At 44.0% G+C, this 27,573-nt stretch overlaps 1 protein-coding gene across 1 annotated transcript in view; it reads right to left on the bottom strand.

Moving 5' to 3' along the window:
• The window catches only part of pcdh15b (protocadherin-related 15b), a 1,866,923-nt gene that overhangs the window by 1,147,540 nt on the left and 691,810 nt on the right, over nt 1–27,573 (bottom strand). The window contains exon 4 of the mRNA XM_070875055.1: nt 23,483–23,601. Within this exon, the coding sequence (XP_070731156.1) occupies nt 23,483–23,573 (91 nt within the window). The 5' untranslated portion in view covers nt 23,574–23,601. The remainder of the gene's footprint in view (nt 1–23,482; nt 23,602–27,573) is intronic.

The following is a 27,573-nucleotide window of genomic DNA, read 5'->3' as shown; positions in this document are numbered from 1 at the left end:
CATTGCATTTGAAGATTCATCTAGAAGTGTACAGTTACTGCACTGGAGGTTTTGACTACTCCAAACACTTGGAGACTTCATTGCACAGAGGCAGAGGGCTGCAACCAGGTTCTCCGATAACTCCCTCCATATGCTTGTGGAGGGAGGTCCTCTTCCTTTAGAATGGGTGGAAGAGACCTCCCCAGGACACATAAAGAGCCTGGCTCCAAATTGCAGAGGAGGTGAACACCAGGGATGTGTTCAAGAGGACCCGGGTGTAGTGCCGCAAAAGTTTCAATGATCTGATTAGATCAGGAAAGGCGAGTATAAAGCCACATTCAACATCATCCTGCTGTGCCTCTCAGCACATCCCCATCACTCAGTCTTTCCAACTCTACTCCTGTACCTTCTTACTCACACCAACATACCTTGCACGTCTACCCATCCCTCTCTCTCTATCCACATCTTACTAGCCATCACTCACACTCACCCTCATCCTAATGCAATCATACCAACTAACAACACACAAGGCAACTTGGCATTGCCACCTCACTCCATCATAGTCTCCCTCTGAAGATATAACCCATGCAGGAAAAGAGAGCCCACATTAATAGGGAGAGGGAGAGAACTGGAGGTGGGCCTCCATCACTTGTCACCCTCACAACAGCAGAGGAGGCTGCATTGGAAATATCAGGAGTGGCCGAGCAGCTGGAGTTGGAATACTAAGAGAGGGGTCATCTCGGCAACCGAGTGACAGAATTACATATCATACATCTACATGGCATACATCAGTCACTCATATGGGTACTGATGTCATTAGCCACTGAATGGTCATCATGTACATAATGGTATCTGTACCCATTCTTCATTTGACATTTCTAATTCATCTCTTTACTCTCCCACAGATCCATCAAGAGCCCTCCACCCTCTCACTGTCCAGGAGGAAGAGGAAGACGACTCCTCAGAGGAGCCTTCAGCATCTGAGCCCGCAGCGTCACCAGGCATAAATGCACCCAGCACCAGCACAGAGACACTCACATTGGTGGGTCCCATGCAAGAACTAGTCTATCACAACTCACAACTAAGCAAGAGCAGATGGTGGGGACAGGGACAGCAGTGAAGACGCCTTGCCTGGGGGCGCAGGATGCTCCCAACTCTTGAGCCTTTAAGGCCAAATCAGAAAGAAGGCGATCCTTGAGGTGCAGGCAGAAGAGCAGGGGACTCTAACAGGTTTTGTGACAGCGATGTCTGCAAATGTTCAGAGAATGGAGGAGTCCATCTCCAACATGAGCACCATCGTGTCACTGGCAATGACAACTATAGGCTCTTCCAGGAAGGACACCTGCATGGAACAGCAAATGCATCACTCACAGGAGCACATGGTCGCTATGGAGAATTGATGGCAGAGGCTCATAGACCTCCTGTCTAGGCGGGATGTCAGCGTAGACATGGGTCCTCATGGCCCCACTAATATGCAGCAACATGCTCTCCAGCTCCTTGCTTGCAGGGAAGTGCAGGTCGCCCATGAGAGGGATGATGGTGAGAAGGCACATGGAAGGCACAATGGGGGGGGTTCCCCACTGCCAGCCCAAGTCAAAGCTCCACATGCTTCGTTGGACAGTGATGGCTAAGTCTGCCCCTGCACAGTCGCAGGAGGAGCAGACTTTGGCTACAAAACCCAGAGGACGTCCACCAAAGTTTCTAAGCAGTCGCAGCAGGGAAGTGAGCAGCCTGCATTACCTCTGCTTAAGCCACAGGGGTAGCACCTCATAGAAGCACGCATAAGAGAAAGATGGCACACAAGTAGATTCACAAGGGTAGCCACTTGGGTGTTTTATTCAATGTTAATGTCAAGTTTCCGTTAATGTGATGTCAACCATAAAAAAATTTATTTTCAACACTTTCCGTTCTTGGACAAATTTGTGTACACCTTTGGAATGAAGGATGAGACATAACATTACCTCCAGCAATGATGGTCAGTGTGAAAGGAATGGCTTGATCTTTGTAAGGATCCTTTATGGTGTTGCTGTGGAGTGGTGCCAACCTGGCGCAGCATGGGCAGCTATATGGGTGTACTGTATAAAGTTAAGTAAATCTGGCCATGATGAGGCCATCCTTGGCCTCCCGGGCAGCAACGTACTCAGGTGCTGGTGGAATCTGAGACACAGGTTCCTCCAGTTCCTGCTCCTCCTCGTGTTCTAGCTGATGTTTCTCCTCCTCCTCCTCCACCTCTGAGGAGGCTCTGCGCTCAGTGCCTTGCTCGTCATGCATCGCCAATCCGCGCTTCTGTGCTATGTTGTGCAGGGCGCAGCAGACCATGATGGTTCTAGAGACCCTGACTGGTGTGTACTGAAGGGCTCCTCCAGATCTGTCAAGGCATCTGGAACACATTTTCAGCATGCCTATTGTCTGCCCTATGGAAATGTGGCTTACATTATATCTCTCCTGGGCCTCAGTATTTGGCCTCCTCAAGGGTGTCATGAACCACGTCTTCAGTGGATAGCGCTTTCCAAGCAGCCAGCTGGAAAGCCTGTTTGGAGGAGTGAAGAGCTGAGGGAAGGTGGACTGGTGAAGGACAAAAGACATGGCAGATGCCAGGGAATTTGGCACACACTTGCATGATGATCTTCCAATGGTTGTAGACCAGCTGAACTTTGAGGGAGTAGACGCCCTTGTGGTTGACAAAGACTCCTGGGTGATGATGGGGTGTGCTGGTGGTCACATGTGTGCAGTTGATGATGCCCTACAGCCGTGGGAAACCAGCCAGAGAGGCAAAGCCGAGACCTGCTCAGTAACACTGGCTTCATCAGTGGCAAAGTTGATCTAATTGGCCGACTTGTCAAACAAGTCATCGGTGACCTGTCTGATGCATCTGTGGGCGGCTGACTGCGAGATGCCGCAAATGTCTGCTGCAGATCCCTGGAAGGAGCCTGAGGTGAAGAAGCTGAGGGCACTGGTGACTTTGACAGCCACTGGTAAGGTGATTCCACCCGGTCCTCTGGGCTGCGGGTCTTGCTCGAGCAATGTACAAATATTTGTGACGCCTTGGCGCGATAGCCTGAGCCTCCTTTGGCACCACTGCTCAGCCATGTTGAGGAAGCTCATCCTCTGCCTGTATACTCTGTGTTGGGTGTATCGCCTCCGGCTTGGTGCAGCCTGGCACTGATGCCCTCTGTCCTTTGCAGCTACAGGTGGTTGAGGGGAAGGTTGGTGGTGTTGTTGTTGGTGCTGCTGGTGTGCCTGATGCTGCTGGTGTTGGGGCTCATCATGGTCAGATGCTAAGGTCCAAGCTAAGACAGTATAAACAGCATCCATGCTGATGGAATAGATGGCAGGTCAAGTCGAGATGAGAGAAGCAATCTGTCAATGGTGTGATAGGTTCTACTAATGAAATAAGACTGGATGATGACTTTGCTGCAAACACTTGCAGCGTGTATTATGCTAAATCTCTGCTGGCAATGCAGTCAGCAACAGTTTCTGCCTGAGGAAAGTGATCAGCTTTTAAAGTACTTTTCAGACTGTCAACTAATCAGCTGGAGCAATGACCACTGAACTTATGCCTCAGGCTGACAGACACGGTTCCCAAGGTGCGTGAATCCTGTGGTCAGCCAGGGAAATTTGATAAGTAGGCAAAAATGGTGCATAAGGATCTGACAACAAGGTGATAATGATTTGAATGAGGTCACCCGCTTCTGCCGTTTGGGTCGCTGCCGCATCGGCAAACACACCCAAAGGAAAGGCTCGTGGGGGGAGATTGACAGCAGATTCCCAACCTGCTCCAACTTATTTCAAATTTCCCACCCAACCACCTCCGATCACTCCCGCATGGACCCCAGAAAATTCCATCCGTAGTGTGTGGGATTTATGCTCAGCTGAAGCAGTGTCAATGAACACTTTAAAAAATAAGGTGGATAAATATACAGGATTGAGGGATAGTGAGGTTGAATACAAATAGAGATCTTCAAATGCTGTGTTGGAACATGCATTTCCAAACAGATCCCTTTCAATGGCTGCTCAGGAGACAGCGATAAACATGATGGACTCATTAATGAATCTGTCAATCCAGCTGATGTAGAGTTAAATAGTATCGCATGGACTACATGTGCACTGGACCAAGCAATAGGAATAAAAGAACGTCTCTCATATTAAACAGAAAATATATTGAAATCGCGCTCCCCACAGGTGCGTACGAGGTGCACACGTGCCCATGGTGTCCCCGCAAGTTCGGGTTTAGGTATGCGATGTGCATGCGTCCAAACCCCGTACTTGTGATCTGCCCAGCGAATGTCCTTCAAATTCTAACAGATGCATCACACAGGTCCTTCAAAGCGTAATGTCTGCTTTTATCAGTGTAAGACTTTTAAAGTACAGAAAAATACATTAAAAAAATAATTTAAACATTTAAAAGCCTGTTAATTAAAGTAAGTTTATTTTTATACCTTTTAATTTTTATTTTAGGTAATTAATTAAATTCCATTTTGATTAATTTGAAATATGTGATTTTTTAAAGTTATTTTTAGTGTTTCTGTGTTTTTGAGGGCATTTCCATTCATACTTATGGCAGCTCTGTATATACAGAAAATGGGGATCGCCGTACTCTGATAGGTTGGGTCGATCCACGTGATCCCATTGGTGCATACAAAACCCTTACGCTCCTGGGATACGTGTGCGCCTACAAAGGCCTTCGCATAGAGGGCCAGGGCCACCAGGTAGATTTGTAGAACTTTTTCAGGTCGGAGGCATCTGCCCGCGGGAAGCCTCCGACTGCAATTTTTGGGCCATTGTTTCAAAATGTTCAAGATATTTTCTTTTACAATTATGGGAAGGAACAACTTTTAACAAATAGAATACATGTAATGTCAACTGGAGCCAACAAGAAATAAAATGCAAATAATGTAAAGCAAAAAAAGTTATTTTTGTGAACCATAACTAGTATTTCAAGGTATTAATTAAAAAAATATTTTATATATATTTGCATTTTCAAAGGAAATTTCAAGTAGTGAGATGGAATAAATAAAGGTATCCAAAAATGTGTCCTCCTAAATGGAAGTTCTACACTAGGTTTGATTTGCCTCATGAAAGACCAAAACAAAAATAATGCTGAGGGGCTGACAGGTAATCAAGTACCCTGGAGCACAAACTATCTCTATATTGACAATCTTTTTAAGTCAGTGACATGTCTCAATGGAACAATTCAAACTAGATCAATCCTGAGGAACCTCGGGAATCACTTTATAGTTCATGGAATAGGAAATATTTTCCCTGCTCAAGATTGTTATCTAAAAGTATAACTCCAATGTGATAACAAAGCTTTCGACCGTCTAATGGTCTGGACAGACCATCAGATTAAGGGGTAGACTTTCATCTCCACCTTCTGGGTGGTGCTCTGGTGGGGCAGATCGCGTGCCCTTTGTAAGGCCTGTCTGACTTCCTTTCCAACCAGTAGTTGGCTGTAATATTCTTTTGGTGGGACCACTGATCCACAAAACTTCCCACCAAAGAAAAACTTCTGGGCTTTTTCTGGTGCGGATCCCAGCAGTCCCTTTAAGGACGATTGGTTAGACTGCTCACCACCTGGTACAAATGGACAGAGTATGCGTGGCACATGCTGTGCCTATTTGGACCTGAACATTTCAAACAAGATCCTGCAACTGGCATAGGACCTTAATTTACATATCTGGGCAACATCCCACCCATTTTAGAAAAGTGTGTCATGCATCCATATACAGGCCTGGCTACAAATTGCATCAGATGGATCTTGGGCATCCAAGGGATGGCTCAAGAGTCCCCCCTCCCCACCACACCGGCCAACGTTCCTCCTCCCCTCCCAATTTTCAAATGACGGCTGTAGTTTTTCAGACAACGGATGATTCGCAGTTGAAAAATTGCCCTCCTTGGAACTACATTTATTGTAGCCCGTCTCATTCTCTTGCCTGGAAATATATTTTTTGCAACTCTGCATATTGGAAGCAACATCATGTATTCTACAAGATATCCTTACAAGTAATAAATTTCAGAAAGCTACAAAGTTCAGTACACCATCAAAGTCTGATAGATTTTTCATTAAAAATTATATCTTTCTGAGCTATCATTTACTTCATTCTTTTTTGGGGGAGAATAAATAAATGTGACACCAGGCATATTTCTTTACTGTTTCTCTGGTTACAATTAAGGCTAGAAACATAGAAACATAGAAAATAAGTGCAGGAGTAGGCCATTCGGCCCTTCGAGCCTGCACCACCATTCAATGTGATCATGGCAAAATCATGCACTTCAGTACCCCATTCCTGCTTTCTCACCCTACCGCTTGATCCCTTTAGCCGTAAGGGCCACATCTAACTCCCTTTTGAAGATATCTAACGAACTGGCATCAGCAACTTTCTGTGGTAGAGAATTCCAGATGCTCACAACTCTCTGAGTGAAGAAGTTTCTCCTCATCTCGGTCCGAAATGGCTTACCCCTCATCCTTAGACTGTGACCCCTAGTTCTGGACTTTCCCAACATCGGGAACATTCTTCTTGCATCTAACCTGTCCAATCCTGTCAGAATGTTCTATGTTTCTATGAGGTCCCCTTTCATTCTTCTAAATTCCATTGAATATAAGCCTAGTCGATCCAGTCTTTCTTCAGATGTCCATCCCGCCATCCCGGGAATCAGTCTGGTGAACCTTTGCTGCACTCCCTCAATAGCAAGAATGTCCTTCCTCAGATTAGGAAACCAAAACTGTACACAATATTCAAGGTGTGGCCTCTCCAAGGCCCTGAATAACTGTAGTAAGACCTCCCTGCTCCTATACTCAAATCCTCTCGCTATGAAGACCAACATACCATTTGTCTTCTTCACCGCCTGCTGTACCTGCATGCCAACTTTCAATGACTGATGTACCATGACACCCAGGTCTCGTTGCACCTCCCTTTTTAATAATCTGTCACCTTTCAGATAATACTCTGCCTTCCTGTTTTTACCACCAAAGTGGATAACCTCACATTTATCTACATTATACTGCATCTGCCATGTATTTGCCCACTCACCTAACCTGTCCAAGTTACCCTGCAGCCTCTTAGCATCCTCCTCACAGCTCACACTGCCACCCAGCTTAGTGTCATCTGCAAACTTGGAGATATTACATTCAATTCCTTCGTCTAAATCATTAATGTATATTGTAAATAGCTGGGGTCCTAGCACTGAACCTTGCGGTACCCCACTAGTCACTCACTGCCTGCCATTCTGAAAAGGACCGTTTATTCCTACACTTTGCTTCCTGTCTGCCAACTAGTTCTCTATTCAGGGCAGCACATTGCCCCCAATACTACGTGCTTTTATTTTGCACACTAATCTCTTGTGTGAGACCTTGTCAAAAGCTTTTTGAAAGTCTAAATACACTACATCCATTGGCTCCCGCTCTACTAGTTACATCCTCAAAAAATTCTAGAAGATTTGTCAAACATGATTTCTCTTTAAAAATCCATGCTGACTTGGACCGATCCTGTCACTGCTTTTCAAATGCGCTGCTATTACATCTTTAATAATTGATTCCAAAATTATCCCCACCACCAATGTCAAGCTGACCAGTCTATAATTCCCTGTTTTCTCTCTCCCTCCTTTTTAAAAAGCGGCAATACATTAGCTACCCTCCAGTCCAAAGGAACTGATCCAGAGTCTATAAAATGTTGGAAAATGACCAACAATGCATCCACTATTTCTAGGGCCACTTCCTTAAGTACTCTGGGATGCAGACTATCAGGCCTTGGGGATTTATCGGCATTCAATCCCATCAATTTCCCTAACACAATTTCCTGACTAATAAGGATTTCCTTTAGTTCCTCCTTCTTGCTAGACCCTCGGTCCCCCAGTATTTCCAACAGGTTATTTGTGTCTTCCTTAGTGAAGACAGAACCAAAGTATTTGTTCAATTGGTCTGCCATTTCTTTGTTCCCCATTATAAATTCACCTGATTCTAACTGCAAGGGACCTACATTTGTCTTCACTAATCTTTTTCTCTTCACATATCTATCGAAGTTTTTGCAGTCAGTTTTTATGTTCCCTGCAAGCTTACTCTCATATTCTATTTTTCACCTCCTAATTAAACCCTTTGTCCTCCTCTGCTGAATTCTAAATTTCTCCCAATCCTCAGGTTTGCTGCTTTTTCTGGCCAATTTATATGCCTCTTCCTTGGATTTAACACCATCCCCAATTTCCCTTGTTAGCCACAGTTGAGCCACCTTCCGTGTTTTAATTTTACACCAGACAAGGATGTACAATTGTTGAAGTTCATCCATGTGATCTTTAAATGTCTGCCATTGCCTATCCACTGTCAACCCTTTCAGTATCATTCACCAGTCTATCCTAGCCAATTCACATCTCATACCATCCAAGTTACCTTTCTTTAAATTCCGGACTCTAATCTCTGAATTACTGGGTAACTTTCCATCTTAATGAAGAATTCTACCATATTATGGTCACTCTTCCCCAAGGGCTTCGCACAAGAAGATTGCTAATTAATTCTCTCTCATTACAAAACACCCAGTCTAGGATAGCCAGCTCTCTCGTTGGTTCCTCGATATATTGGTCTAGAAAACCATCCCTTATACACTCCAGGAAATCCTCCTCCACCGTATTGTTACCAGTTTGTTTAGCCCAATCTATATGTAGATTAAAGTCACCCATGATAACTGCTGTACCTTTATTGCACGCATCGCTAATTTCCTGTTTGATGCCATCCCCAACCTCACTATGACTGTTTGGTGTCTGTACACAACTCCTACTAGCGTTTTCTGCCTTTTGGTGTTCCGCAGCTCTACCCATATCGATTTCACCTCATCCACGCTAATGTCCTTCCTTACTATTGCGTTAATCTCCTCTTTAACCAGCAATGCTACCCCACCTCCTTTTCCTTTCAGTCTATCTTTCCTGAATATTGAATACCCTTGGATATTGAGTTCCCAGCCTTGGTCACCCTGGAGGCCTGTCTCCATAATCCCAATAACATCATATCCGTTAACAGCAATCTGCGCAGTTAATTCATCCACCTTATTATGAATGCTCCTCGCATTGAGACACAGAGCCTTCAGGCTTGTTTTTTTTAACACTCTTTGTCCTTTTAGAATTATGTTGTCATGTGGCCCTTTTTGATTTTTGCCTTTGATTTTTCTGCCCTCCACTCTTGCTTTTCTCCTTAATACCTTTTGCTTCTGACCCCATTTTATTTCCCTCTCTCTCCCTGCATAGCTTCCCATCCACCTGCCCTTTTAGTTTAAATCCTCTCCAACAGCACTAGCAAAAACTCCCCCTAGGACATCGGTTCCAGTCCTGCCCAGGTGCAGACCATCTGGTTTGTCCCACATCCCACAGAACTCGTTCCAATGTCCCAGGAATTTGAATCTCTCCCTCTTGCACCATTCCTTAAGCCACGTATTCATCCTAACTATCCTGCTATTTTTAATCTGACGAGCACGTGGCACTGGTAGAAATCCTGAGATTACTACCTTTGAGGTCCTACCTTTTAATTTAACTCCGAGCTCCCTAAATTCTGCTTGTAGGACCTCATCCCTCTTTTTACCTATATCGTTGGTACCTATATGCACCACAACAACTGGCTGTTCATCCTTCCCCTCCAGAATGCCCTGCAGCCGCTCCGAGACATCCTTAACCCTTGCACCATGGAGGCAACATACCATCCTGGAGTCTCATTTGCGGCCGCAGAAATGCCTATCTATTCCCCTTACAATAGAATCCCCTACCACTTTCACTCTCCCACTCTTTTTCCTGCCCTCCTGCACAGCAGAGCCACCCATGGTGCCATGAACTTGGCTGCTGCTGCCCTCCCGTGATGAGCCATCCCCCCCAACAGCACCCAAGTTGGTGTATCTGTTTTGGAGGGAGATCACCGCAGGGGACCCCTGCACTACCTTCCTTCCACTGCTCTGCCTGATGGTCACCCATTCCCTATCTGCCTGTGTAACCTTTACCTGCGGTGTGATCAACTCACTAAGCCTGCTATTTACGACATCCTCAGCATTTTGAATGCTTTAGAGTGAATCCATGTGCAGCTCCATTGCCGCAATGCGGTCTGTCAGGAGCTGCAGTTGGATACAATTCCAGCACACATAGTATTCAGGTTGCTTTTTAATTGATTGAAATGACTATATCCAGAGTATGAATGACCCCAAGACAATTTATTTTGTTGAATCCTTTACAAAGGTAAACAGATTTTATCATAAAAGTCTTTCACAAGTTAAAGCGCAATATGCAGCCCAGCAGAATGGTGAACGATTTCATTGTGTTGAAAAAAACAATGCAGGACAACTTGATATTCTGGATTTCAGAATCTAATATTAATTGACTTCTTCATACAGGACCTAACGCGAGGGGCTTTTTCAAAGCGACTTGCTTATTCTGAGGCTGACACCCTTACAGGGTACTGCTGACAGCTTAGTATACATAGATCCCTCATTTCCTGAAAATATTTCCTTATCATCGTATGTGCATCTTATAGCTTGGCCTTGAATCTCACACATGGGCCAAATGCAGCACTTTTATTGCATGCCAACCAACTCTAAACCAATAAAAGGAGAACGATATGAGCACATAAATATAAACAATATATACATTGCATATCACAAACTTAACCTGCACTAGAACTTTGCTGTATTTGGAAGAAGACCAGTTCTCAGCAAAATCCCCCCAAAATGGTATTCAAACTGAAGTTGGCATTCAAGTACCAATATAAATCAGTATCTGGGACACTCCCTTCAAATCAGTATCTTTGAAATCCACTGTTGAGCTACGCAGAGATATAATACTGCACGAAGGGATACCCACCACCATATCACATTGCTGAGCTGTTGTATAAATTGATGAGTGAAGCACTGGATCCCTACATAACCTACCAACACCACAATCATCACCTGTAAAAAGCAGCACTGCAGTTCTGTCAGAAGTGCCGAAAAAAATACTTTCCAAAATCATCTCCTGCAGTGTCAACTCAACACATTATTGCTGAGACACCACTAAGATGGATGACAATAAACAACCTTACCTCAATGACTTTATAACTCACAAATCTTAGAGCTGGAGTACACATCTAGATCAAATCTAAGATTCAACCATATACTCATAGGGCTCAAGTTTTGGAACCCCGCTAGAATGGCGCACATCGGAGAGGCCCACCTAATTTGTAGAACAGAAATTGCGCCGAATACTTACCTCGCGATTCTCCGATAGCTGTAGGTCCGTTTCCAGCTCGGCATAGCGCAGCAGGAGCTGCTGGGGGCGGAGCTACAGCCCTGCGCCAAAAACAGTGCCGGCAGCTGCTCGTGTGCGCAGTAGCTCCTGGCCCTCCCAGCGCGTCCTGTCTCCGGGCAATGACCATATCCCAGGCCGAAGGGATGTCGCCCCTATCCCGGGCCGAGTGGCCTGTCAGTAATAACCTCTTCCGCGGTGGCCCGCCTGGCATCTCCTGGGGGCAGGCCCTGCCCGAACACCTCGTCGGCGGCGGGGCCCGCCCACCCGGCATCTCCTGGGGCGGCCTCATCCCAGCAGGCTGTTGGAGGGCTCCCAGTGCTGCAGTAGGTGAGTAGAAACTTTCAATTTTTTATTTATTGATTGATTTTTTTATTATGTTTTTCATTTTTTTTTGATTGATTTATTGGTTGATTTATTGGTTTATTGATTTATTTAGCATTTATTATTGATGATGGCTCTTTATTTGTAAAAGTGAAGTGTTTAATGCTTGTAAAATCCCCTAACTTCACTCTAACTTCCCTTCCCCCCACCCCTCGTTCCCTGCACCTAATTTATAAAGTGCAGGCAAGGTTTTTCTGAGCGTACAAAAATCTACACTTACTCCATTCTATGTTAGTTTGGAGTAAGTTTTCGCTGCCAAAACTTGAAAAACAGGCGTAAGTGGCCAGTCACGCCCCCTTTTGAAAAAAATCCGTTTTAAAACAAAACTATTCGAACTCACTAGAATTGGAGCAAACTAAATGCCGAGAATTGCAATTTCTAAGACACTCCATTCTAAACTAGTTGCTCCAAAAAAATAGGAGCAACTCGAGCTGAAACTTGAGCCCATAACCTCCAGCTATTTTATAAGCACTGTATTGTAAGAATACATTTGCTGCAAAAGTTTGCTATAACTTGACCAACTTAAAAGTTGACCAAATTTAATGTACCAGCATGCTTCGTGAGGCCAAGAGACTTGTTGCTGGGAGAACTCTTGAAAAAAAATAGAACTGCTGCAGTTGCAAGCTGTGCAAAGATAAGGAAATGGACCTTGAGAGTTCTGAAAAACAAACCTCTTGAGCTGTAACAGGACAAGAAACTTCCTCGGACACTTGAGTAACCGGCCTTGAGGCCCCTGACAAAACAGATAAAGGAAGAGAAAGAAAAATAACTGCTGGCCATTTTTGATACAGTTTGGGACATGAACGCAGTGGGTGGGCTGCCAAGTTTTGGGGTATTAAAAAGTGCTGCCAAAAGAAACTCGAGGATGCAATCAGTTGCCAGTTAAAAGAGTCCTACTGGTCACTGCCGAAATGACCACTTGCTGGTGTTAGTATGTTTGTGTTTGCTTATAATCACTTGACTTTCTCATATGGGTTGTAGCCTGCGTGGGCTTACTTAGAATGTAAGGAAGGAGCAGCATGGCGGCCTGGCTCAGCAGTCTGCTCAGCCGCCCCCCCCGGCCTGCGAGGAACATCGGAGCAGGCCGGGGAGCAGAAAGAGCAGCATGGCGGCGTACCACTCCAGGGAGCAGCAAGTGCTGGAGCAGGAGAGCAACAGCAGCGAAGAGGGTGACTGGATTGGACGTCACCAAGATTCAGGTCGCTGATTGGAGCATGGGCAGGTACTGCAGGAGCAGCGAGGTCGGGGCGAAGGAGCAGTGAGAGATTGTCGAGGGACGTGATCGTGGCCCAGGAGAGGTGTGAGTTCGGGGCCCAGAAGAGGCGAGGGCCCAGGGGCAGCATGGGCCAGCCCACACTGCAATGTGTGCGCACACTAGGTCCGTGCAGCAGAGCTGGTCTCCAGTTGTCTTGGATAATCCTTGCCACTGGACCAAGACCTAGCTCTGTCAAGCCCGTGTGGTGGCTGGTGTGCAACGGCCACCGCACGTTAAAAAAATCCACGCAAAGACATCTTCCACCCTTCACGATTTAGTTCGGGACCTGGAATATTAGGTCCTTCATTGAAACACCTGTGGACTTTTTGGCGTGGAAGCAAGTCATCCTGGACTCGTGAGACTGCCTATGGTGATGACTTAGAATATAGAGTGCAGGTCATAGCCTGTACATGGATGATCGGGTATGGGTCGTAACCTGTGCATGCTTATCTGTAATAAATATTTTTGTGAGCTTACTTGTAATCTCTTGCTGATTTTAAATAAAGAAAAGTTATCCCAGAAATCTTTTGTCTTGAGTTGTCTGTTCCACGGGTCCGAACTCTATAAACTGTTGAACGGGTTAGAGAGAGGAACATACACGTCTTACAGTATAAAGCACTAAGTCAAAAGTCTTAAGCAAATTGACAAAAGTAGAGAGGTAAGTTTCAAGAATTTGTTCAGTTGTTTTCTTAGTTACAGGTTTCAGAGCGAAACCAAGCCACATAATTCAAAAAGACAATGCTAATATATATATTAAAATATAAATACACACATATACCGTAGCATTGCACAGGGGAATTAAGACCAAGGGGAAGGTGGATGGAGGGGAAGGGCAGAAGTGAGGAGAGAGTGGAATGTGGGAAAGGAAGTCAAATAAATACTGTTTTCTGCGTTTCTTTGGCACTACTGCTGAAGTTACAGCAGACATGCGGGAAAATCCCTTCGGAAATTCACATCCATAATCTAGAGAGTCGCATTGCGGCCCAGAATAGAAACATAGAAACATAGAAAATAGGTGCAGGAGTAGGCCATTCGGCCCTTCTAGCCTGCACCGCCATTCAATGAGTTCATGGCTGAACATTCAACTTCAGTACCCCATTCCTGCTTTCTCGCCATACCCCTTGATCCCCCTAGCAGTAAGGACCTCATCTAACTCCTTTTTGAATATATTTAGTGAATTGGCCTCAACAACTTTCTGTGGTAGAGAATTCCACAGGTTCACCACTCTCTGGGTGAAGAAGTTCCTCCGCATCTCGATCCTAAATGGCTTACCCCTTATCCTTAGACTGTGACCCCTGGTTCTGGACTTCCCCAACATTGGGAACATTCTTCCTGCATCTAACCTGTCTAACCCCGTCAGAATTTTATATGTTTCTATGAGGTCCCCTCTCATTCTTCTGAACTCCAGTGAATACAAGCCCAGTTGATCCAGTCTTTGTTGATAGGTCAGTCCCGCCATCCCGGGAATCAGTCTGGTGAACCTTCGCTGCACTCCCTCAATAGTAAGAATGTCCTTCCTCAAGTTAGGAGACCAAAACTGTACACAATACTCCAGGTGTGGCCTCACCAATGCCCTGTACAACTGTAGCAACACCTCCCTGCCCCTGTACTCAAATCCCCTTGCTATGAAGGCCAACATGCCATTTGCTTTCTTAACCGCCTGCTGCACCTGCATGCCAACCTTCAATGACTGATGTACCATGACACCCAGGTCTCTTTGCACCTCCCCTTTTCCTAATCTGTCACCATTCAGATAATAGTCTGTCTCTCTGTTTTTACCACCAAAGTGGATAACCTCACATTTATCCACATTATACTTCATCTGCCATGCATTTGCCCACTCACCTAACCTATCCAAGTCGCTCTGCAGCCTCACAGCATCCTCCTCGCAGCTCACACTGCCACCCAACTTAGTGTCATCCGCAAATTTGGAGATACTACATTTAATCCCCTCATCTAAATCATTAATGTACAGTGTAAACAGCTGGGGCCCCAGCACAGAACCTTGCGGTACCCCACTAGTCACTGCCTGCCATTCTGAAAAGTACCCATTTACTCCTACTCTTTGCTTCCTGTCTGACAACCAGTTCTCAATCCATGTCAGTACACTACCCCCAATCCCATGTGCTCTAACTTTGCACATCAATCTCTTGTGTGGGACCTTGTCGAACGCCTTCTGAAAGTCCAAATATACCACATCAACTGGTTCTCCTTTGTCCACTCTACTGGAAACATCCTCAAAAAATTCCAGAAGATTTGTCAAGCATGATTTCCCTTTCACAAATCCATGCTGACTTGGACCTATCATGTCACCTCTTTCCAAATGCACTGCTATGACATCCTTAATAATTGATTCCATCATTTTACCCACTACCGATGTCAGGCTGACCGGTCTATAATTCCCTGTTTTCTCTCTCCCTCCTTTTTTAAAAAGTGGGGTTACATTGGCTACCCTCCACTCCATAGGAACTGATCCAGAGTCAATGGAATGTTGGAAAATGACTGTCAACGCATCCACTATTTCCAAGGCCACCTCCTTAAGTACTCTGGGATGCAGTCCATCAGGCCCTGGGGATTTATCGGCCTTCAATCCCATCAATTTCCCCAACACAATTTCCCGGCTAATAAGGATTTCCCTCAGTTCCTCCTCCTTACTAGACCCCCCGACCCCTTTTATAACCGGAAGGTTGTTCGTGTCCTCCTTCGTGAATACCGAACCAAAGTACTTGTTCAATTGGTCCGCCATTTCTTTGTTCCCCGTTATGACTTCCCCTGATTCTGACTGCAGGGGACCTACATTTGTCTTTACTAACCTTTTTCTCTTTACATATCTATAGAAACTTTTGCAATCCGTCTTAATGTTCCCTGCAAGCTTCTTCTCATACTCCATTTTCCCTGCCCTAATCAAACCCTTTGTCCTCCTCTGCTGAGTTCTAAATTTCTCCCAGTCCCCAGGTTCACTGCTATTTCTGGCCAATTTGTATGCCACTTCCTTGGCTTTAATACTATCCCTGATTTCCCTTGATAGCCACGGTTGAGCCACCTTCCCTTTTTTATTTCTATGCCAGACAGGAATGTACAATTGTTGTAGTTCATCCATGCGGTCTCTAAATGTCTGCCATTGCCCATCCACAGTCAACCCCTTAAGTATCATTCGCCAATCCATCTCAGCCAATTCACGCCTCATACCTTCAAAGTTAGCCTTCTTTAAGTTCTGGACCATGGTCTCTGAATTAACTGTTTCATTCTCCATCCCAATGCAGAATTCCACCATATTATGGTCACTCTTCCCCAAGGGGCCTCGCACAACGAGATTGCTAATTAATCCTTTCTCATTACATAACACCCAGTCTAAGATGGCCTCCCCCCTAGTTGGTTCCTCGACATATTGGTCTAAAAAACCATCCCTTATGCACTCCAGAAAATCCTCCTCCACCGTATTGCTTCCAGTTTGGTTAGCCCAATCTATGTGCATATTAAAGTCACCCATTATAACTGCTGCACCTTTATTGCACGCACCCCTAATTTCCTGTTTGATGCCCTCCCCAACATCACTACTACTGTTTGGAGGTCTGTACACAACTCCCACTAACGTTTTTTGCCCTTTGGTGTTCTGCAGCTCTACCCATATAGATTCCACATCATCCAAGCTAATGTCCTTCCTAACTATTGCCTTAATCTCCTCCAATTGCCGAAAAAGATAATTATATATTTAAACCGGGCTTCCTTTAAATAATGCTAAACTGAGATGAGAAGTCAGAGCAGTAGTTTAGAGAGTAGACATCCAACATGGTGGAGAGTTGGAGCTTAGAAAAGGCCGAAAACGTGCTTCACAGTGTCACCCAACCCCAATAATCATCCTGTCAGCCCCCTGAGCAAGGGGAGCAATCTCCTCAAAAATTGACAAAAACAATCCTGGTGGTCCTCGGGCATCCAAACCGGTTGCGTGGCCTGGATCTCACCACTGGGCCCCACAGAGGCGTGGTACAACCTTCACTCACCTCGGCAGAGCAGCCACCGAAACGTTGGGCCCCGACTGTGGATCAGGAGGGGGAATTCCCGGCTTAGGGGGCCTCTCACAAGTCACTGAGGAAAGTATTGGGAGCGGAGGGAAGCTCAGGGTAACCGGGTCTCCCTCTGAAGCTAAAGTGGGAGACCAGAAAGAACCCCCATGGGATTTCAGGGCCGAAAACTTTTATGGGTCAGTTTAACATGGCTAGTTTTCCTTTAATTATTTAAATCAAGTATAATTTAACTGCAGCTGCAGAAAATAATTTTATGTGCAGCAGCTATCCTGAAAAATAAATAGAACTTAAGTCCAAACAATTAGAGCAACACTTATTAATCCATCAATTTAGACGGCAAGGGCAAAATGCTGGGAGTATTGTGGACTAAACCACCTTCAAACCGAGCAAACATCATTCATCGCCACTGTAGTTAAATCCTCCTGCCAAAATGAGCACTGCACACTTATTGGTTTTATAAAGCATGATTCTTCAATTGTATTGCAAGAAATATTTGATGCAGCTCTCAATTTTCAGAACATTGAGCTCAGCCTGTCCCTTTTAAATGTTATTTACAGCATCTTTACAAGCTATGTTCCAGAACAGTTGTTAATCCATTACTGATTCACTGATGTGATCATTTTTCAGACGCATTTAACATTCTTATTATTCTGCAGTCACCAGAGGCAAACACCACCTTAAAACATTTGTTCAATTTTCAAGAATTATTAATTTACTTTGATAAACTTAACAAAATTAATTAATTCTGTGCTTTAAAAACAAAAATAAGTTAGATATCTATGTAGCAGTAGTGTGCATAGAAGTACATAGAATTTTGCAGCACAGTAACAGACTATTCGGCCCAATAGGTCTATGCTGAGTGGGGCTGCACTCACCTGGTTCCATTCTTATCTATCTGATCATAGCCAGAGAATCACCTGCAAAGTTTATTTTCCCGCTCCGGCATCATTACCTCTGGTGTCCCCCAATTTTCTCCAATTAAATATTGGGAAGACGGAAGCCATTGTTTTCGTTACCGCCACAAACTCCGTTCCCTAGCCACTGACTCCATCCCTCTCCCGAACATTTGCTGTGGCTGAACCACACTGTCCGCAACCTTGGTGTCATATTTGACCCTGAAATGAGCTTCCGACCAGATGTCTGCGGTATAACTAAGATCGTCGATTTCCACCTCCGTAACATTGCCCATCTCTGCCCCTGCCTCAGCTCACCCACTGCTGAAACCCTCATCCATGCCTTTGCTACCTCTAGACTATTCCAACGCACTCCTGGCTGGCCTCCCATGTTCTACCCTACATAAACTTGAGGTCATTCAAAACTTGGCTGCCCATGTCCTAACTCGTATCAAGTCCCGCTCACCCATCACCCCTGTGTTCGCTGACCTACATTGGCTACCAGTTAAGCAATGCCTCGATTTCAAAATTCTCATCCTTGTTTTCAAATCCCTCCATGGCCTCGCCCCTGCCTATCTCTGTAATTTCTCAGAAATGTTTTAAGGACACCCTCAAAGCCTCCTTGATAAAGAGCAACATCCCCATCAACACCTGGAAATCCCTGGCCAAAGACCACCCTAAGTGGAGAAAGAGCTCCAGGAGGGCGCTTAGCACCTCGAATCTTGTCACCGAGAACTTGCAGAAAACAAGCGCAGGTAGCAGAAGGAGCGTGCAGCAAACCAGGCTCCCCACCCACCCTTTCCTTCAATGACTGTCTGCCCCACCTGTGATAGAGACTGTAATTCCCATATTGGACCTGAAAACTCATTTTTAGAATGGAAGCAAGTCTTACTCGATTTCGAGGGACTGCCTATGAATCTCCACCAGCCTTACAACCCCCCTCAAGATATCTGCCTTCCTCTGATTTTGCCCTTTTGAGCATCCCTGATTATAATCACTCAATCATTGGTGTCCGTGCCTTCTGTTGCCTAGGCCTTAAGCTCTGTAATTCCCTGCCTAAACCTCTCTATCTCTCTTTCCTCCTTTAAGATGCTCCTTAACACCTACCTTCTTGACAAAGCTTTGGTCATTGCCCGAATTTCTCCTTATGTGACTCATTGTCAAATTTTTTGTCTTATAATACTCCTGTGAAGCGTCTTGGGACATTTTACCACTTTAAAGACGCTATATAAATATAAGTTGTTGTTGTTGTGCAAGTGCCAGCACAGACATGATGAGCCAAATGCGCTCTAATTTCCAGGATTTCATTCTATGATTCCAATTTCTCATGGAATCCTCTGATCAAAGCCCTCATTAACCATTGAGTTCAGCAGAGATTAAATAGACTAGTAGCAATAGGGTTGAATTATGGAGAGTTTGGTGCCGATATTTGTCTTGGTTGCTACTGCAGCACAACTTTGTCCACAGCCAATTTCCCAAGGTCAAAGGCAACACTATTTTAATAGGCTCCCAGCAGTATTTCTGCTCCCAACTATTCGCCTGCAAGTTGGCTCTTTCAAGTTTAACTCCTCTCCCCCGCTACCTCAGCAATCCTGAATGCCAGTAACAGAGCCTCCATTGCTAAGCTCCAAATTTTGGGAATTATGTCATGTAACTTGCTCCCTTTTATTTGGGTGGGCGTATTGTCTACCTGATGTCACTTCCAGTGGGAAATGTGGAAGTGGCATCAGATGGCGGCAGGCCGGATCCCGGAATTTCCTCTCCCCTCTCCACTACAGGGAAGCCAGAGTATGTAACATTCAATGTAATCCTCAATTGTAAAAATATATATGCATACACATAGACATATATTTCCATAAGATCAAAGTCAGATAATGGGTATACAGATCTGTTGTAAGTTTAATGCCTTATGAATGTTTCAAAAAACACTGCCGCACAAAATATTGACTGGGGAAGGCAGCTGATTAAGTTAAGTCAATTCTAGCAATTATTTGGGAGGGTCCCCAGAAAAGTACTTTTCTTCGAATTGAAAATGGTTACAAATTAGAGGTGCAGCCCTGAATTAACTAATTGTCTGTTAGCAAGAGTAAAGTAAACATTTAATTGAAGAAATGAAAAAAGTTTCTCTTTTGGTAGAATAAAATATTATTTATATTATAAAGACATGCACAAGATACACATTTTTTCAGCTTTGGATAATAAAATTTTGTCCAAATTATGCACATTCATTTGACTTGTCTTCTATTAATCAATTTTCAAACAATAGTTAAATATGATATAAATGTTCACAAATGACTTGGTTTAAAATTTTGAAAATGCCAGCAAGTAATTATCTTATGCATTAACTAACAGAGCCCTGAACATAAACTATACATTGATTATAGTTATTAAGTATCAACAATTAAAGAATTAGAAAGCATGCCCATGCTTTATTTATAGTACCAACACAGTATATACCACAGGCCAAATCTACATTAATGCAGTTACGCACAGGGAACAAAAGCAGAAGAAAAGGTTTAAGCCGTGTACATACCATGAGCATCAAAGAAATCATCTAGAAAGAGGAAGCAGCATGCAGAGTTCAATTAGATGTTAATGAACTGACAGCAATGAGGTCAGAAAAAGAACAAGGTATGCTAAATTTTCTGTACTTCCAACAGAGCACAGCAGTTGCAAGTAAAAGGAAATATATAAAGCCATGAAAAAGCAAACAGTATGAGCCATCTCACAAAGGCGTTTAGTTTGAACTAGAGATCCAAAGTTTTACCAGTGCACATCAGAACGCAACTATATATATATGCAGAGATATATATATATCAATTCCGATAAGGATTCTAGGCTATAAAGTGAATTATTCTTTGATATGATCGTCCTCATTTTTTGATTTAATCCTGTCCTCCACATGCAATAGATTATTCCATCATTCAAAATGGGGAACTCCACAAGGAAATGTTTGAAGAGTGTTCAAATTTTGAGCTAAAATCTTGCAAAACCCTTAGTCCCACTGCTCTTTCACTGCATGGAAGCTTCTGCTCTGTTCTTTTATCAAAGCAGTTGGTCTAACACATGGCAAGGCAAGATACGAGAAAAAAAAGCTAGTTTGGCAATTAAAATTTATTGCATTGCCTTGAACTCTTTTCTGAGAAAAGGTTTAAATGCAGGACAGCTGTCACTGAAACAAGTTCAACAAAGTATTTGTGGATTAGCACTGAGCATCACTAATACTTTCATGCTGTATCTGTGGGCAATACACAACATCCCCAGTATTGACTGAGGTTTTCAACTGAAGCCACAGCATCAATTAACCTACAACTTGTGACAGACAATGGTAGCGCTTGAAGCTTCCTTGCTGGAGGTCAGGAGGGCATCGAGATCTTTAACCCCAATAATGGGGTCAAGGTGGCACCAAATAGCGTGAAGGCTACACTTTAATGCCTTTCAATTTTTAATATTTTTGATGTGAGCAAGATGAGATTCATCAGCTCATGAGCAATTCCGATATCTTACTCTCAGCCACATGAAATAGTACAGACTTTTTTGAGCAGTCTATTTGGTTTAGATTGATCAATGGACCAGTTACGATAGCCTAAGTCCACATCTGCCCTGGAGTGCTGACATTCTTGGTTTGAGTTCAAGAAGGCTCTGAGATCTCAGCTAACATGGAAACCTTAGGGGATCACTGGGCAAGATCAAATGATAATATCTGAATATCGATAATCAACTCACAACGTTTTTGTCATGTCAAGCTCTTCAAGACAACTGTGCACATCATGCACATTCCTGAAAGTTGTGTCAAAAAGAAAATACCAGAAACTTCTTAGGGCAGTCTGGTAAGTAATATCAGTGGTAATAAAATCTGCTGACAGGGTGTGTAAAACCTGTCTACCAGCATTAATTCAAACATGCTGTCAAAACCACAGCTCACAAAGGGAACTGTGTCAACTGGAGCTGACCTAAAGCAAGATAAAATTAACTGAGATCTCAGATTAGAATAGCTGTGTCATATAATAAGAAATCATGGGGAAAAAATAAGGGGGATGGAGATGGCACATTTTCTCAAAACATTATGGCAAGTGTTAAACCCAGAGAAACTTTCCCAAAGGTAGATGTCCAAAATGCCAAAAGGACAAAAGGAAGGGGTCAATAGCGAATGACAGAGCACAGCATTTCTGCTGCACAGGAGTTGGGAGAATCACTCGGCTTCGTGTTTAATCCTTAAAGGGACGGTGCCCTGTAATTTTTGCCCATTTGCACTGACTACATAATATATTGCTTGTGAAACATAACATGCAAGAGGTAGAATTGTAATTGAAGTCTGCATCTATGCTTTGGAATATAATTATGTTACTAAATTATCATTCATTTATGGTAAAAGATTAAGAAGAGAATTAAAAAAAAAATAGTTTACATGCAGAGGAAAAATACCGAAATGAATGTTAACTAATGTCAACTCTACTCTGGTGAATATTTAAATGAATAATTTTGTTAATAGAATTCAAAATTTCTATCTGCACTCTGCACCCTATTAGTGATCTGTTTTTGCTGGTTCTCCCCTTCACTGAAAACCATTTCTCAGATTATAGGGCTGAAATCCAGCTCCCCAATAAGGCCCGTTATCACCTGTTTGTGTCGGCCATGCGGTGGAGTCGAGCGGCTGCCAATTTCTGGTCGAATGGCCACCGCAAGCTAAACTTAGCTCGGGGGGTTTTCTGGTGGTCCCCAATTCCACCCTGCCGTTGCTGACCGGCCATGTGTGCGTCATCAGTGTGGCGCCCCCCCACCTCCCACGAAATTTAGCAAGCAAAATCTTATTGCCACCGAGCGGTGACCACAACAGCTTTTTCTGTCAGTGCACCTTGCATGCTCTCGCTCTCTGCCCTGGTGGTGCAGCAGCCATTAAGGGCGAGGGCCCAATGCCGTGGTCGCCATTGTATTTTTTTTGCTGGCCGACTTCCATGTCGGTTGGACTATTGTGCCCCTGGATTCGGCCGGGCCGCCAACAGGCAGCCTGGCACCCCTCTTGGGCGTCAGGCCGCTGACCCAGCCGAAACCCTCCCTGGTGGTCCAGTGTCCGATTGCAACTGATGGCCGATTTTCTCCCCTTTAACGGAGGCGGGATACGTGGTGACGCAAACGCACAATGATGTCACCACCGTTCCACGACTGAGTTACAGCGGCAGAGAATCCGTCCCATCCCCACTTCCGCCCCTCACCAGCACATACCGCCGCACTTATGCACCCTTTATGACCGATTTCCTGGCCCAATAAAAAAAAAGACAAAGAGCTGAATTTCGTGAAAGAGGGGACCTCTTCCGGAACGGCGGTAAGAAAACTTTGCTGTTCAGATTACACAATGCCTCCTGCATTATGTGTTGCACAATTCTCCTTTCAAAAACAGACTAATTTTCAGCAAACAAAATTAATACAAAACAGAAGACTCTGCAGTGTAACTGAAGACTGAACATTTTGGAAACAGGGCTAATATTTTACTGTGAACTGCTGCAAAATGAGTAAAATGAGAAAACAATTAAAAGGAATGAATTGCTTAATTAAATGAAATAAAAAGTTTAAAAATGTAATTCCTAGTAAAACTTAAATGTTTGAAGTTATTAGTAAACCTGAATGCTTGAAGTTAAAGACATTTAATAGACCTCTAACTTCTCAATAGTCTCACTCTTCCTCCCATTTATGATAAATCATCTTACCTTCAGGATCCTGGGCTAAACTTAATGTTGTCAAGGTAAATAGTTTGAGGCCTACAGTCAACCACGTGAAGAACCATGGCAACGGAATCATTTTCTTTCAATCTTCACTTGATATAAACCTGAAATTGGAAGAACACACCCTCAATTAAAAAGTGTTCGATCAACAGCCAATGAGAATGCTGTAAACTGCCAGCAGTGTACTGAATGTTCTTTTCAAACTTAATGAAAAGAGCATCGGTGTGAAATTATGATCCACAATCCATTAATTTGAATGAGCAGAAAATCGCGGGCTACATTTCCATGATTTTACGATATATATCAGTCCTCGCTGGGAACAACAGATTGGAAATCACGCCTCGCAAGTGAAGTCACAGAAATTTTTCTGATTGCCATTATTTTAACACAACTGTAACTCTGTTGAACATAAACTGGTTAATGTTGGTGTTAAATTCATAGAGTCACAGTCATAAAATTGTTACAGCACAGTAGGAGGCCTTTCGGCCTGTCGACTTCACGCTGGTTTGCTGCAAGAGCACTTCAGCTAGTCCCACTCCCCTGCCCTACCTCTGTAGCCCTACAAATGTTGTTCCTTCAAGTACTCATCTAATTCCCTTTTGAAAGCCACGATTGAATCTGCCTCTACCGCACTTACAGGTCGTGCATTCTTGATCATAACCACTTTCTGCGTAAAAAGGTTTTCCCTCATGTCGCCTTTGGATCTTCTGCCAATCACCTTAAACCTGTGTCCTCTGGTCTCGGCCCTTCCGCCGATGGGAACAGTTTCTATCTATCTACTCTGCATAGATGCCTAATGATTTTTAACACCTCTATCAAATCTCCTGTCAATCTTCTGTGCTCTAAGAACAACCCCAGCTTCTCCAGTCTATCAACGTAACTCAAGTCCCTCATCCCTGGAACCATTCTTGTAAATCTTTTCTGCACCCTCTCTAAGGCCTTCACATCCTTCCTAAAGTGTGGTGCCCAGAATTGGACACAATACTCCAGTTGTGGCCGAACCAGTGCTTTATAAAGGTTCATCTTAACTTCCTTACTTTTGTACTCTTTGCCTTTATTTATAAAGCCCAGGACCCCACCTGCTTTTTTAACTGCTTTCTCAACCTGCCCTGCCCCCTTCAATGATTTGCTTACATATACCCCCAGGTCTCTCTGTTCGTGCACCCCTTTGTTGATATTGCCTCTCCTCGATCTTCCAGCCAAAATGTATCACTGCACTTTTCTCCATTACACTTTCTCTGCCACATATTCACCCATTCCAGCAGCCTGTCTGTGTCCTCTTGGAGTATATCCCTATGAAGTGGCATAAAAATTGGCCAGAAATAGCAGTGAACTCGGGGACTGGGAGAAATTTAGAACTCAGCAGAGGAGGACAAAGGGTTTGATTAGGGCAGGGAAAATAGAGTACGAGAAGAAGCTTGCAAAGAACATTAAAACAGACTGCAAAAGCTTCTATAGATATGTAAAGAGAAAAAGGTTAGTAAAGACAAACGTAGGTCCCCTGCAGTCAGAATCAGGGGAAGTCATAACGGGGAACAAAGAAATGGCAGACCAATTGAACAAGTACTTTGGTTCGGTATTCACTAAGGAGGACACAAACAACCTGCCGGATATAAAAAGGGTCAGAGGGTCGAGTAAGAAGGAGGAACTGAAGGAAATTCTTATTAGTCAGGAAATTGTGTTGGGGAAATTGATGGAATTGAAGGCCGATAAATCTCCAGGGCCTGATGGTCTGAATTCCAGAGTACTTAAGGAGGTGGCCTTGGAAATAGCGGATGCATTGATAGTCATTTTCCAACATTCCATAGACTCTTGATCAGTTCCTATGGAGTGGAGGGTAGCCAATGTAACCCCACTTTTTAAAAAAGGAGGGAGAGAGAAAACATGGAATTATAGACCGGTCAGCCTGACATCAGTAGTGGGTAAAATGATGGAATCAATTATTAAGGATGTCATAGCAGCGCATTTGGAAAGAGGTGACATGATAGGTCGAAGTCAGCATGGATTTGTGAAAGGGAAATCATGCTGAACAAATCTTCTGGAATTTTTTGAGGATGTTTCCAGTAGAGTGGACAAGGGAGAACCAGTTGATGTGGTGTATTTGGACTTTCAAAAGGCTTTCGACAAGGTCCCACACAAGAGATTAATGTGCAAAGTTGAAGCACATGGGATTAGGGGTAGTGTGCTGACATGGATTGAGAACTGGTTGGCAGACAGGAAGCAAAAAGTAGGAGTAAATGGGTACTTTTCAGAATGGCAGGCAGTAATTAGTGGGGTACTGCAAGGTTCTGTGCTGGGGCCCCAGTTGTTTATATTGTATATTAATTTAGACGAGGGGATTAAATGTAGTATCTCCAAATTTGCGGATGACATTAAGTTGGGTGGCAGTGTGAGCTGTGAGGAGGATGCTATGAGGCTGCAGAGTGACTTGGATAGGTTAGGTGAGTGGGCAAATGCATGGCAGATGAAGTATAATATGGATAAATGTGAGGTTATCCACTTTGGTGGTAAAAACAAAGAGACAGACTATTATCTGAATGGTGACAGATTAGGAAAAGGGGAGGTGCAACGAGACCTGGGTATCATGGTACATCAGTCATTGAAGGTTGGCATGCAGGTACAGCAGGCAGTTAAGAAGGCAAATGGCATGTTGACCTTCATAGCGAGGGGATTTGAGTACAGGGGCAGGGAGGTATTACTACAGTTGTACAGGGCCTTGGTGAGGCTACACCTGGAGTATTGCATACAGTTTTGGTCTCCTAACTTAAGGAAGGACATTCTTGCTATTGAACGAGTGCAGCGAAGGTTCACCAGACTAATTCAAGAAAGACTGGATCAACTGGGCTTGTATTCACTGGAGTTCAGAAGAATGAGAGGGGATCTCATAGAAACGTTTAAAATTCTGACAGGTTAAATCCAGGAAGAATGTTCCCAATGCTGGGGAAGTCCAGAACTAGGGGTCACAGTCTAAGGATAAGGGGTAAGCCATTTAGGACTGAGATGAGGAGAAACTTCTTCATCCAGAGAGTGGTGAACCTGTGGAATTCTCTACCACAGGAGGTTGTTGAGGCCAATTCACTAAATATATTCAAAAAGGAGTTAGATGTAGTCTTACTACTAGGGGGATCAAGGGGTATGGCGAGAAAGCAGGAATGGGATACTGAAGTTGCATGTTCAGCCATGAACTCATTGAATGGCGGTGCAGGCTCGAAGGGCCGAATGGCCTACTCCTGCACCTATTTTCTATGTTTCTATGTTTCTATCCTCCTCACTGTTCATTATGCTTCCAAGTTTTGTGTAATCAGCAAATTTTGAATTAGTGGCCTGTAAAACTATGTCCAAATTATTAACGTATATCAGAAAAAGCAGCAGTCCTTGTACCGATCCCTGAGGAACACTACTATATACCTTCCACCAGTTTGAAAAACAACTGTTCACCACTACTCTCTGTTTCCTGTCACAATTTTGCTGGCAAGTCTATTATGTGACACTTTATCAAATGCCTTTTGGTAGTCCATGTACACCACAACAACCACATTGCTCTCATCAACCCTCTCTGTTGCCTCATCAAAAAACTCAATCAAGTTAGTTAAACACAATTTGCCTTTAACAAATCCGTGCTGGCTTTCCTTAATTAATTCATACTTGTCCAAGTGACTGTTAATTTTATCCCAGATTATCGTTTCTAAAAGCTTCCCTAACATCGCGGTTAAGCCTGTAGTTGCTGGGTTTATCCTTTTCACCCATTTTTTGAACAAGGGTGTTTAAAACAACATAGATCAGGAAATGTAGGTTAGAATATGTCAGGTTAGATAATTGCAAGAATGTTAACATACAACCAGTCTGGAGGCCTTGGGAACAATTAGAGAGAACCCAATACTTTTGCCTTGTGGTCACGCAGACGGGTAGTTTCCAAAAGCAGATCAAGGCCGAGAAATTGGGGTCATTTGCGCCTCCCGTTAGGGCACTAATGGGGCACAAAGGACGTTTTGCCCAGGCGCGGCACCACTAACGACCCCCGTGAAATTTCACCCTGCTCCCGACCCGTCCACCGCACTACCGCCCCAGAAAGGAAA

This window comes from Pristiophorus japonicus, chromosome 3 (assembly GCF_044704955.1).
Source record: "Pristiophorus japonicus isolate sPriJap1 chromosome 3, sPriJap1.hap1, whole genome shotgun sequence".
NCBI classification, from domain to species: Eukaryota; Metazoa; Chordata; class Chondrichthyes; family Pristiophoridae; genus Pristiophorus; species Pristiophorus japonicus.
This window is presented reverse-complemented; position numbering and strand designations above follow the sequence as displayed.